General features: G+C 45.8%; 1 protein-coding gene across 1 annotated transcript in view; it reads left to right on the plus strand.

The window, feature by feature from the left end:
• Positions 1–5785: 5785 nt before the first annotated feature.
• Positions 5786–13029, plus strand: part of UBE2R2 (ubiquitin conjugating enzyme E2 R2) — a 57937-nt gene continuing 50693 nt past the window's right edge. Inside the window, exon 1 of the mRNA XM_066180901.1 lies at positions 5786–6144. Coding sequence (XP_066036998.1) covers positions 5968–6144 — 177 coding nt within the window. The 5' untranslated portion in view covers positions 5786–5967. The remainder of the gene's footprint in view (positions 6145–13029) is intronic.

A 13029-nucleotide genomic window follows, 5' to 3' on the forward strand; every position in this document is an offset into this window, starting at 1 on the left:
CCATTACGATAGTGCTTGTCTGTCATCTGGTCTGGGACTGAGGTGTCCAGTGTAAATAAAAGAAGTAACCCCAGACTCCTCTGTTACTGCTCCTCCAGGGCAGCAAAACCAGCCTGCAAACCCCAGGTGCTGTTTCCCCTTATCCCATGGGCAATGTGTGCTGCTGCTGTGAGAATGATGGGTTGCCAACACCTTTGTGGCCTCAGCTGGAAATTTGCACCCAGCCAGGGCAATGGCACTCTATGAAGGAGACAGAGGAAATAATCCTGGCCCCTCTCTCTATCTTCCATACCCATACAGTGGTCTTGGCAAGAAAAAACAGGGTAAAATTTGGGCGGTGGAGAAACCTATGAACTTTCTAACAGGATGAGGAGCTGAGTCCACAGCTGAGCCACATTGACCTAGGAGCACATGAATTTCCACTTTGGGCATTTGAAGGACAATTACTGAAAACTGGTTGGACAAATATATCTTAAGCTGTTTAGAACCAACTTTGGGCAGTACAGTGATGAGGTGGACCTCCAGGTGTCCTGTTCTGTTTCAGTACAGCCCAAGGAATAGCTGCCTGTTCTTTGAGCAACAAAGGACTCCTGGCGGGGTAGCTGTAAGCTGAGCAGAACTCATAGCCCTTGCCTGATCTTCTTCATCACTTCACCATCTGACCTGCTTGGGGTAAGAAGCTGTTAAAGTCCATCCCAGAGTCCCCAGGATCCATGTTGATGTTTCACCAAAGCACAGGTGCAGGGAGAAGGCAGGAGGAGAAGAAATGGTGTTGATGGTGCTGATGGTATTGTCTTTTATCCCAGGTGAATCCAGTTCCCCTGGGGAAGGAGCAGATATCTCATCCCTTGAGCAACTCAGGAAAGAAATTAGATAAAGCAGTGAAAAGCATCACATGAGAGGAGTCTGTCCTAAGAATGGAGTTACACAGGCACTCCCACATCTTCCCACCTCTTGTCCTCTCTCTCTGACAGCTCATAGAGCAGTAACCCTCTAATGTGACACCACGACAGGTTTGCATTTTCAAAGCTTCTGCTGTTGCTAAGCAGAGGTGTTAACTCTCAGTTTGTCATCCTTTGTGAACACAGCTCACAGGAAGAAAGAAATAAATGAGGAAGAGAGATATTAAAAATAGCTGATAAGAACAAAACCAAAAGGACTTAGAAGTTTTAAATTCAGATTTAACCTACTGCACTGGTGGCACCTTGAGGTCCAGTTTACAGTGACAAGTTCTACTGCTGGGGACTGGATTAATGATATGTATAGCCTCCTCCTCTCCCAGTGAATCTTTCCCTTCCTGGAGCTCCATGTTCCCACATCAGACTCTTATTTCTTGTTTTCCGAGCCCAAAGAACAAACTGATTTATTCAGGTGAAAAAAAAAAAAAAAGAAAATAGAAGAGGGAACAATACTGTTTGTGGCAGAGCACACCCCATGTAAAGCCCTGCTTGCAGGTGAGCAGTGGCCATCCATGGAAGAGCAGCTGAAGGGGGAGGAAAAGTAGAAGGCTTCATTCTTTCATTATGATATATCAGAGATGATTGGAGGGGAGAAATGCCAAATGATAAATCAAAAAAGTTATGCTAGCCTCGGGGCAGCCTGGGTTTAGGGAAGGGGACACCAGGCAAAACAGCTCAGCTTCCCTGGAAACACAGGCAGAAGTGCAGACAGGAGCCTTGGAGGGGCCTGCCAGGCTGCACAAGCTTCAAAATGCTCTGTTGCTTCAAGACTTTATATTTTCTTTGAGTGCTGAATGTTTTTGCAGGAAAGGGAAAAAAAACAAAACAAAACAAAACAAACAAACAAACAAACAAAAACCAGAGGGAAAAAACACCAATATCCTTTCTAAAAGCAGAGCCAGTGGAAAATTTGCAGTCTGCTCTCTTGAATACACCAGGGCTTGCTTTACTTTCTGCCTTGCATGATTACATCTTGCATTAACATTCAAGACAGGCAGCAGGAGGAGATAAATCCTGAATAACTCCAAACTTTGCTTCTTCCACCTCTTCCAGTATTAGGCAGGTTCAGACAAAGCCTGTGCTGGAGGCTGACTGCAAGAAAAGATTTTTTGAGGGCAGTGCAGTACCAAAAGAGCTTGGTTCCTGTACATTTTTATCCAAGCATGAGCAAATCCATGTTTTACCAGCAAGCTGGGATGCCCAATTAACAGAGCAGGTCTTTACTGGCTGGCATCAGCACAGAAGTCACAGTATGTGTTATGTCCATCAACTAAAGACAATTAAGGAAGCATGTGAAGATCCATGAGTATGGCCTGAGAAGCACAACAAAGGTGGTGAAAAGGCTGGATGAATGTCTTCTGAGGAGCAGCTGAGAACTTTGGGCTTGTCTAGTTTGGAAAAAAGGGGGCTCAAGGTAACGCTCTCTACAGGACCCTGAGGAGGGGAAGTGGAGAGGGAAGTACTGAGCTCTTCCTGGTATCCAGTGATAGGACACATGGAAATGGTTCAAATTTCTGTCATGAGAGGTTTAGACTTGGCGTCAGGAAGCATTTCTTTGCAGAGTGGGTGGACAGATATTGGAATAGGCTTCCTAATGCTCCAGCCTGTCAGTGTTTAAAGGACATTTGGATAATGCCCTGAACATTCTTGAACTTTTGGTCAGTCCTGAATTGGTCAGGCAGTTGAACTGGATGATATCTATAGTCCTTTCCAACAGAAATAGTGAATTCTTTTCTGTTCTATTCCACTGACATAAATAAAAAGAACAAGGGATTGAACTTCCACCAGAAAACACATACAGCATGGTACTGCCCAGCCTCCAAGGAGTTTCTCTGACAAACAGTGTTTCATGATCCAGCCCTCCAGCCCCCCGCTGAGGAAGTGAGAGCTGAATTAAGCAGCTTTCAGTAAATCTCAGCTCACTCCAAGGTGGTGAAGGGAGAGCCAGGGCCGCTGACCTGTGCCAGTGGCTGACCTGCCCCTGTAAACACATACTTCATTTCAGCAGTCAGTCAAGCTGTGGATGGATGAGGGATGTTCCTCCATATTATCCCTGTGGCATTGAGCAAGAACTCATCCCAGCTTCATGATAAAATTGATGCCAGCCCCCAGAGGGACATTGTCCAGGGTGAGATGGGATTTTGCAAGGGCCTACAGTATTTTATAGCTTGGAGGCAATTACAAGCCCTGGACTGGGTACCACTGACAGTGCTGGAGCACCTTTGGAGAAGGTAATGGGGGGCGACTCTGGGGAAAGCTCAAGAGGCAGGAGAAGGGCAAGCAGAGCAGTCTCAGGGATGAGGGGGAGGATGCCTTGCTTTTCACTGGGAAATGGCAAATTTGCCCTGGGAGCAGCTGAAGCTTGGGGAAAACCGTCTGTTTCCTGTTCCCCTCCCTGGGCCAAGGTCTGGGGAAGGAACCAGAGCCAGACCCAAGGCTGCCATGTGTCAGGGAGAGACTTCAAGGTGGCCCATGCAGCACAGACTGCTCCAGCATGATCTCCCACCAATGCACGGGGCCCTGGCTGTCAGTCCTGTGGCTTTGGTAAAGTCCTTGGCTTTGGAAAATGCAGGAGATTGATCCAGTGGTCACCAATGTTTACAGGGTTGTCATCAGGATGGGAAATCATGGGAGGTGATAGGGGCAAAGAAGGAGGTTAAAGCCATTTAATGACGTAGGGATGATGGGACACATCATCCAACCTGTTTGTCCAACGAGCAGGTGCCTCTGTGAGGTGACCTGAGCCCTTCCATGCACAGAAGCATGAAAGAAATGCCAAGTAGAAATGGGTCATCCTTCTCCTGGACAATTACTGTTATTTTTCTTTATTTAATTTTTTAATGAATATTATTTATGTTATTCATTAAATACTCACTAAGGAATGGATGCTGGCTTATGTTTACTGGTTGATATATCTCTACACTTCTGCAAGCATTTTTCACCCTTAGCCAAGCCAGGGAATGGCAGGAAGGCTGGAAATGGCATGTTCCAGTGTGACTACCTTGCACATCTGTGGAGAATGTGAGAACAACCTGTTGGGGTGAGGGATGGCAGCTGCCTCTTCATGTCCTACTGCAGCTTGGGAGTCACTGCAGGATTTTTATGGGGCCCTGAGTCATGCGAGTTCACTCCTCAAAAACCATGCTCTGTACAAAACCATCTGTTTTGTGACCATGGGTGCCTGTCAGTGGGCCAACCACACATGCCCTGTTGTATCCACTCATGACCTGTGACGATCTGGACAGGCTGGATGGATGAACCAATTGTGTGACATTCAATAAGGCCAAATGCTAGGTCCTGTCCCTGGGTCACAACAACTCCTGCAGCTCCATGTTGGGGATAGAATGGCTGGAAAGCTGCCCAGTGGGAAAGGACCTGGGGACTGCTTGATAGAAGCTGAACATGAGACAACAGCAGTTTGCCCAGGTGGACAAGAAGGCTAATGATATCCTGTCTAGGATCAGTAATAATAATAAAAGCAGCAGGATTAGGGAAATGATCCTTGCCCTGTACTTGGCACTGGTGAGGCACCTCAAGTGCTGTGTCCAGTTCTGGGGCCCTCAATCCAGGAAGGAGATTGAGGTGCTGGAGCAAGTTCAGAGAAGAGCAATGGAACTGGTGAAGGATCTGGAATCCATCTCCTGTGAGGAGCAGCTGAGGGAGATGAGGGTGTTTACCTAGAGAAGAGGAAACTCAGGGTGTTGTTATCTCTGTCTGCAACTCCTGACAGGAGGGCATAGCTGTGGGTCAGTCTCTTCCCCCCAGGCAACCAGTGACAGGATGAGGGGATGTAGAATCACAGAATCACAGAAACACAGAATCACAGAATAGGTTGAGTTGACAGGGGACCACCAAGATCATCAAGTCCAACTCCTGACCCTGCACAGGGGACCCCAAGAGTCACGCCGTGTGCCTGAGAACATTGTCCAAATGCTTGTTGAGTTGTGTTAGGCTTGGTGTTCTTGGGGACCCTGTTCCAGTGCCCAACTACCCTCTGGTGAAAAACGTTTTCCTGATATCCAAACTAAACCTCCCCTGACGCAGCTAGGGATCATCCCCTCAGGTCCTGTCACTGGGCTCCACATAGAAGAGATCAGTGCCTGCCTCCCGATCATGAGGAAATTGTAACTGCAGTGAGATCTCCCCTCAGTCACCTCTTCTCCAGGCTGAACAGACCAAGTGAACTCTGACACTCCTCACACAGCTTCCCCTCAAAGTATTTCACCATCCTTGAAGCCCTCCTTTGGACACTTAGCTAATGGCTTAAAGTCTCAAGCTGTGCCAGGGAATGCTTATGTTGGACATTAGGACCAATTTCTTCACAGAAAGGGTCATTATACATTGGACTGAGCTGCTCAGGGGGGTGATGGAGTCACTGTCTCTGAAGGTGTTAAAGGAAAGACTGGACCTCGCACTCAGTGGCACCAGTGTTAGGTCATGGGTTGGTGTTGGGTGATAGGGTGACTCGATACTGTCAGAGATTTTTTCCAAACGACTTGATGCCGTGATTTTGTGACTCCCCCGCCAGACCACAACCCTGCGTCCCCTTCCCATTCCCACTTCACCGCGTAACTCCTATCCCTGTACAGCCGCGGCGCTCGCGAGCGCGGCCCCTTTAAGGGCACGCGGCGGGGGGCGTGGAGCGCGGCCGCGCGTGCGGGGAGGCGTGGCTCAGGGCGAGGCGGGGCGTGGCCTAGCCGCGCGCCGGGGCACGGCCGGGCGTGCGGCGGAGGCGTGGCCCGGGGCGCGGGGGCCGTGGCTAACGGAGCGGCGGGGGCGGGGCCGGCGCGGCGCGCTGAGGTCAGCGCGAGCGGCGCCGTCACAAAAGGAAGTGGCGGCGGCTGGGCCGTCAGCGCGGGGAGGGGCGGGAGCGGCAACAGCACCGGCGGCACCACCGGCACCACCGGCACCACCGGCACCAGCGGCGGCACCGGGACCACCGGGAGCGGGACCACCAGGAGCGGCACCGGGAGCGAGAAGGCGGCCGCGGCGGGGGCCGCGCCGCGCCATGGCCCAGCAGCAGATGAGCAGCTCGCAGAAGGCGCTGATGCTGGAGCTGAAGTCGCTGCAGGAGGAGCCGGTCGAGGGCTTCCGCATCACCCTGGTCGACGAGTCCGACCTCTACAACTGGGAGGTGGCGATCTTCGGGCCCCCCAACACGCTCTACGAGGGCGGGTACTTCAAGGTATGGGCCTTTCCCGTACGCCGCGGTCCGCGGTGTGGGGCTGGGCCGGGGCCCGGCCTGCGGGAGGGGGCACGGGCACAGCCTGGGTAGAGAGGGAGCCGCGCCACAGTCGGGCTGCGCTGGTAATCTGCTCTTTTAGCTCCAAAGAGCTTCCTGTAGGAACCTCGGCGCAGGGTGAGAGTTCTCCCTTTCCGCCCCAAGTTGCCCCCGGGCTCTGCTGTGTGTGTATTTCACAGAATTGTTACGGTTGGAAGGGACCTCTGGACATCATCTAGTCCCATATTTCCATATTCTTTCAGTACCTGAAGGAAACTTAGAGGAGAGATGTGGCAAAACTATTTACTAGAGCATTTAGGGACAGAGCAAGGGGGAATGGTTCAAACTGAATAGAGAGTAGGTTTAGCTTAGATATTAGGACGAAATTGTTCATTGTAAAAGTGTTGAGGCACTGACACAGGTTGTCCAGAGAAGCTGTGGATCCCTATCCCTAGAAGTGTTTAAGGCCAGGTTGGATGGGGCTTGGAGCAACCTGGTCTATTGGAGGGTGTCCCTGCTCGTGATGGGGATGGAACTAGATCATCTTCAAGGTCCCTTCCAACCAAAATATTTTATGATTCTGCGATATTTATTTCAAAGTAAGGGACTTCCGAGCCATCCCTTGGTAGCTTCACTCACTGATGGCTTATTCAGGGTGAAGGCAGTGTTCTCCTCAGGACTCCATAGGCTTCAGGTTTGTTTGACACAACTATTTTTCTACTCCTGTGTTCTTCCTCTCCACACTTTAAGAAGGCAGCCTTCAAAGGGCTGCGGCAGCACATAATGGGTGAAGGTAGATTCAATTACTTTTTCAGCCTTCCTGTTAGTACAAAAAAACTTTTGTGGTTGCTATTTCCACTCTTGTGAGTACAGCAAATAAGAAATCTGGCACAGCCATCCCAGAAAAGAACTGAAGGGAGTGTATTTAAATTATCAAAACAACTGGAGGAGGAGGAGGAGTTGCACTTTTTTCTTAAAACAAGTGATAGGAAAACCTTTGTGCCTGCAAAAGATGTGTTGCATTAGGCGCACTCCTCTGTGCTTGAAATCTGCCTGATGTCTGGCAAAATATTGTCCCCATGAGCTTGCTTCTCCCAGCAGTTAACTGTTTTAATTGTGGCTCCTGCATCTCCCATTTCATGCCCTTTGGCTTCTCTCAAACTGAAAAAAAATTTAGATGATGTCTCTACTTGACTAACATGCACCTTCAGTGCCTCTTGGCCTCTGCAGGTCAAGGTTTAAGAGCTTTGTTCCACAAAACCAAAATAACCTGTAGCTTGGGGAATAATGGATTTGAGTCATGTTCAGTTTGGCCTCATTGTTTGGAAGGAGAGGAAGGTTTTGGCATAAGACTTGCCTTTTGTAATGAGTTGGCTGACTTACTCATGTAGGTGTGATAGGTATATTCTTAGACTCACCTCCATTATTATTTATTCAGGAAGTCGCTCAAGTCTTTGGTTGGTAACAGTGTCATCTTTACATCCAAATGGTCTGGTGACCTCTTCCTGCACTTATGTTACTCACCCATTTTTTTTCAAGGAAATCATGACTGATTGAAATAGTTTTGTTTGGTTGGGGAGCTCTCTGGACTGCATGTTTGCAGTTGTTCCTGGAAAGAAGCTAAAGCTGCCTGAGAAATAATTTGGGGATGTGTGTTAACAAGTGTAGATTTAGGCAAGGCTCCCAGTTGCCTTACCTCAGTGCTATGATTGGGTTTTTGGGTATTTGATGTCCTCGAACTGCCGTGCCTTTTTACTAAATTCTTTTGACCAATCCTCTGATAGTTGTTTTGAGAGTGGGAAGATGAGGTCTCATGATGCTTCCATCCCTCCCCAGCAGTGGGATTCACTTCAAGTGCTATTCACTTCAAGTGCTGTGGCTGAAATCTCTCATGTGTTTTCTGTCTCAACTTTCCTTCGTGAGGAGACCTGCATGCCAGATTTTTGTAACGTCTAATCTTTGGTTATGCATCTTGACTTCCGAGACACTGAAAAAGGAGTCCTGTGAGAAGTGGTATACTTGGCTCTCTTTGTCTTAGGTCTTCACATGTGTTAGACTCTGCTTGTGGGATAATTCGGAGATAAGAATAATACCCTAACTTTCTTTCATTGACTTCTGCAATATATTAATTGTACATGCTGTTCTGAACTAGTGCTCACCTTGCATGTATTTTATTTTGCAGATTTCTTAACTTAATGAAATATTTAGCTTCATCTTATTTTGTATTTTCAGTTTAGTAAGGTTAGAAAAGTGGAGTTAGAAAGTTGCAATTACAGGATGTAACTTTTTTCAACTTTGTGGCAGTGAGAGTTTGAGGATTGTGTTCCACTTGAAGTATAGTTTAAGGGCAGGAACTTGAGGGAGAGTACACAGACTTCTAGTTAAGCTAGAGCATAAATGTTTTTTACGAGGAAAATTTGTGTTTAAGGTGACTTCAATAAAGAAAGTGTCAGGGATTGTTGATTGGGGAATAGAATTGCTTGATTTGTGTTTTGGGAGCTCTTAGAGGTGGTCACATCAACTTTTGGCACCTTGTTTATTCTTGGAGAAATACGACCTTTCCACTAGTTCAGCCACCTTAGGTTTCTGAACTAGTGGAATAAACTGAAATGAGAGGAAGTGCTCTCTCTGCACCTTCTTGACAGAAGCTACTGTCTAAACCTGGTTCAACATTTCAACAGATTCTGGTTTCAGTTGCAAGTCCTGTAGCTCTAACATCTGATAAATTGAAGCAGAGAACAAGTCCCCTCAAATGTTTGTTTAAATGGTAGGTTGTCAGCATGCTGACTATGATAAAGTCAGAGACTTCTTAAAAATTCAAGCACAGTGTCTGAGCATATTTTATCAGCTAATATAGCATGCGCAGATCTGCTGCAGTGTTTCAGGGTTTAGGGCTGCCATCTAGATGGAAAGGGCAGCAGCCTTCCAGGAGCAGCAGCTATATGAAGAGCAACTTATATAGCAAGGCATCATGCAGCAGCCCCCCCCACCCCATTCATGTGATCAGCTGAAGGTGGACATCTGAAGTGCAAGTTACATCAACCTTTGTCTTACCTAAAGACTGTATTCCCAGTCAAGCTGAAGAGCTTTGTAATGCTTTGAACAACCCTTTAAGTTCCTGGCTACCATCCTCAAGGAAGGGGTTGAGCTATTTCATGTACTGGTTACCTCTCTTCTTTGCTGGCAAGGGGAAAATAGTTCAGGGGCAGTGATGTTAAGTCCTTCAAAGAGGTTGTGATAAGAGCAAACGTCTGTCCCTCAGCTGCTGGCAGTAAGAAATAGTGAGTTTGACTAAAGTTCTAGCAGAATCAGTTTTGTTAGCCCACAGGGATTGGACTGCACTAAGTGAATTTGGTTTTTGGTCCCAGACCCACTCACAGAGTGTAAAGGTGAAATATGGGTAGACCTTGTATGTCTAAGATGTTACTTAACGTCTGATTTACTTGCTGAGGTTTTGAGTGACAAAGGGAAAATTTTTCTCAGAATTAAATGCTTTGTGTCCAGTTCACAGATAGTGATAATTGTGTCTTTCTTAGCTCAGCTGTGAAGGACGTGGTGTGATAAGATGGGTCTTCAGATCAGATTCCACTGGGCTATGTACTAGTTCTCAATTGCTCTGGAAGTGATGGAAATGTGTTTTTCTGGTATTGCAGGCAGTGCCTGAGCAACAGAGAACCAGAATGTACCATAATCTGCAGAACTAAGTGTGAGCAGTTCATCAGTGCCACCCTCATGCCATGGGCATCTTCTGTTCATCTGAGAGCGTCCTTTGCTACATGGCAGAACTTCCTCACTTTTAGTTTTGGCACCTGATACATAAATGGGGACCACCACAACAGAGATTGATATGCTGTAATCTGATGCTGATAGGTGCTAGCTGGGATAGATCTCAATGGCTGAGGGCCATGCATGATGAAATCTTTACCATCTCAGGTGACCATTTTTCTCTTGAAATGAGTGTATTTCTTTAATGCTTGAGCCTTCAGAGCTTGGAGTTTGATGAACCTTTGCCCAATGCTTTGATTAAACAGCGAATACTTGCAGGACTATTAGAAAGTGTTTTGATAGCCTGCTTGAGGTCGTGAATGTTTGGTGCAATTGTACCTTAGCAACAGAGCTTTTAATTGTTTTTGAAAAAGACAGGTCTTCTGATTTTTTTTTTTTTCGTTTTTTTTTTGTATGGTATTCTTGTGCTGAGAGCTAGTGTTTCAGGAAAGGTACAAGTGAGAAATTACACAAATAGGAACTTCATTAGCACTGCTCAGAAGCATGATTTGACCAAGTACACTGTGTCAAGAAGCATGTTTAATGTAGACCAAAAGTCAATATTAAAAACTCCTTCAGAGGTGATTCAGGCTGGGTAAATTAAAATGAATATAGCTAGCATGAAAGGAAACAAGAAAAATTAACCACATTGTTAGAGTTGCTATTTAATAGTTCTTGAGGCAGTTTATTTCATAAGATACTTTTCCACCTTGAAGGAACAAGCCTTGACACATCAGTTGGAAAGGGAGAAAAACACCAAGCATTATGATTAGTTTTTTCAGGTAATCTGGGGGCTAAATACTTGTCAAGGCATTGTTATCCATGCTTTTTGTAAATCATTAGCCCTATGCTGTATAGAGTTCTGTACTGTATCTCAGCTTCTTCCAGATAATTTGATTTCAAAGTAACTAGGAAGATGTGTTAAGATTTCAGAGCAGAAAACAGGGAGCCAGTTACCAATAACTGATGGCAAGAATGAACCCCATGTTTAAAAGTTTGGTATTGTAGTCTACTTCTCATAAACGTTAAAATTAAGCAAATAGAAGTTTTCTAAGCACTTAGAATTGTACAGCTGGTAAAACATTTAATTCCACAAAAATATCCATAATGCCAGGATAAAAATGTGAGGTGCTCTCAACACAAAAATTGCCTTCCATGGGCCTCTGCATTGCAAGGTCCTGCAGAGTTTCTCTCTGTGTACTTGATTTATTTTTGTTGCCTTTAGGTATCATTGATGCTAAAAAGCAGTGGCTTGGTGCAGGAAAGGGACATGGAATTGCAGGCGAGTAGAGCCCTGCTTGCTCCAGGTCTGTGGAGCTCCTGTTCAGTCTCAAAGGCCAAGGAGCCTCTAAGCAGTCAGAAGGCAGAGAAGCAAAATTCTTCCTCCGATTTTGGTTCCTGGATCTAAATCACAAATAGGATCCCAGACTCTCAGGCCTGGGGAATACCTGGTTGTTCCTCACTCTGCTGTTGCATAGTTTTTTGGATGCCTGTGCCTCTGGGCTGCACAGATGGCTTACTTACTCATCCTGTAGCCTGTTCTGGACATTACTGTATCCTCAGGAGGAGATGGGCTAAGTCATGGTGGTAGCTAGCCCCCAGTCTTTTCCCTAGGGCTCCTCTGATCCAGGTAGGACTGTGGTATGTGCTAAGTACAGATAGTGGTTTCCAGTCCTGATACTGCCTTAACACAGGAGATCACGTGAAGTCAGGTCCTGTTGTATGGCAAGAGGAGAGCTGTACCGCAGCCCAACTCTTCTAACCCATTAGAATAAAAACAGAAGACATTCTGTATTAGTAAATTGAGCACTGTTCATTTGCCTAATTTTTGTACAGTGGTCCTTGGATAAGGTAAAATACAACTTGAGTTTTTAGGGTTTTTTCTCAGGTAACAATGCAAGGAACTGTGCCTCTTGAAACTTCTTGTCTGTCTGTTCAAGAGATAGTAACTAAAAGCATGTAGACTTACATGTGGTTTATATTATAGGAATTAATTGGAGGTTTTAACTATATAGTGTTAGAAGAGTGGGCTTTTTTAAAATTATTTTTTTGTGTGAATCCTTTAGATCCAGTATTGCAGTGATGTTATGCCAGTGTCTGAGGGTTTCACACATCTGTAACTTTCCAAAAACTCAAACATGTTTTTACTTTACTTGTTTCTGAGGTCGCTCTTATGCTGCCTTGCTATTTTACATGGTAATATATTCACACAAGGTACCTTCTCTTTAAGAGCGCATTAGGTCTACTACACAATGCTTATTTTGCATCTGGAGGGTAGGGAATGCCAGAAAAAAAATGCTTGCAGAACTGTAATTCTGATCTTTGATGTGCAGTTTTGTTGTGTGGTTTATGGCATGTTCATCGTGTGTTCAGAGTAATGAATAGTATGGGCTAAATGATGCAGGTTTTATGCTGAACTTAAATGTAGCCGAGTTCAAGTTGGAAATGTCACAATTATGCATTGCCTGCAGTGTGGATGGACTAGAGGTGATGTGACTCATAAATACAGCTGCTCTTATGATTGTCCTGCATGTCATCAGATGTGTGCATACATATATGCATGTACACAAAACTAGTCAGCTATTTCCAGAATGCCGCTTCATTTTTAGGCTTAGTGTTTTTTCCAGCATTATGACTTAGGGAAATTGCAGTTAATCTTGCTAAGCTTTTGTGATACTGACTTGCTGAGAACGTCCCATCTCACCAGGCTGGTTTGATAGTAATAACTTTGGCATTGTGTACCCACTCTTGAAGCACTAGTAGCCAAGAGTAATTAGATTGATTGATTAATTGCCTATCGTCACAGTTGCTGAAATATTTTAAATGCATTTGCCCAAACTGGCTTACAAAGGGAAGAAAAATGAGAGCTACTAAACTGCAGTTCAGGATATTTTGGAATCTTGCTTGACTTGAAGAAATGTGACCTCAAGACTTCCTGGGTGTTCATTTTGAATTGAAGCTTCTACGTGGAGAACAGCAAGAACATAAAGGGGCTGAATGTTAAATGGGTGACACTTGGAGGCATCGTAGCATTTGTGGTTTAGAAAGAGAAGGCTACCTGGCAGGCAGACTGTATCTTACTAC

The sequence above is a fragment of the Chamaea fasciata genome, unplaced genomic scaffold, assembly GCF_029207755.1.
Source record: "Chamaea fasciata isolate MVZ Bird 193981 ecotype frontalis unplaced genomic scaffold, bChaFas1.0.hap1 SCAF_4, whole genome shotgun sequence".
Taxonomy (NCBI): Eukaryota; Metazoa; Chordata; class Aves; order Passeriformes; family Sylviidae; genus Chamaea; species Chamaea fasciata.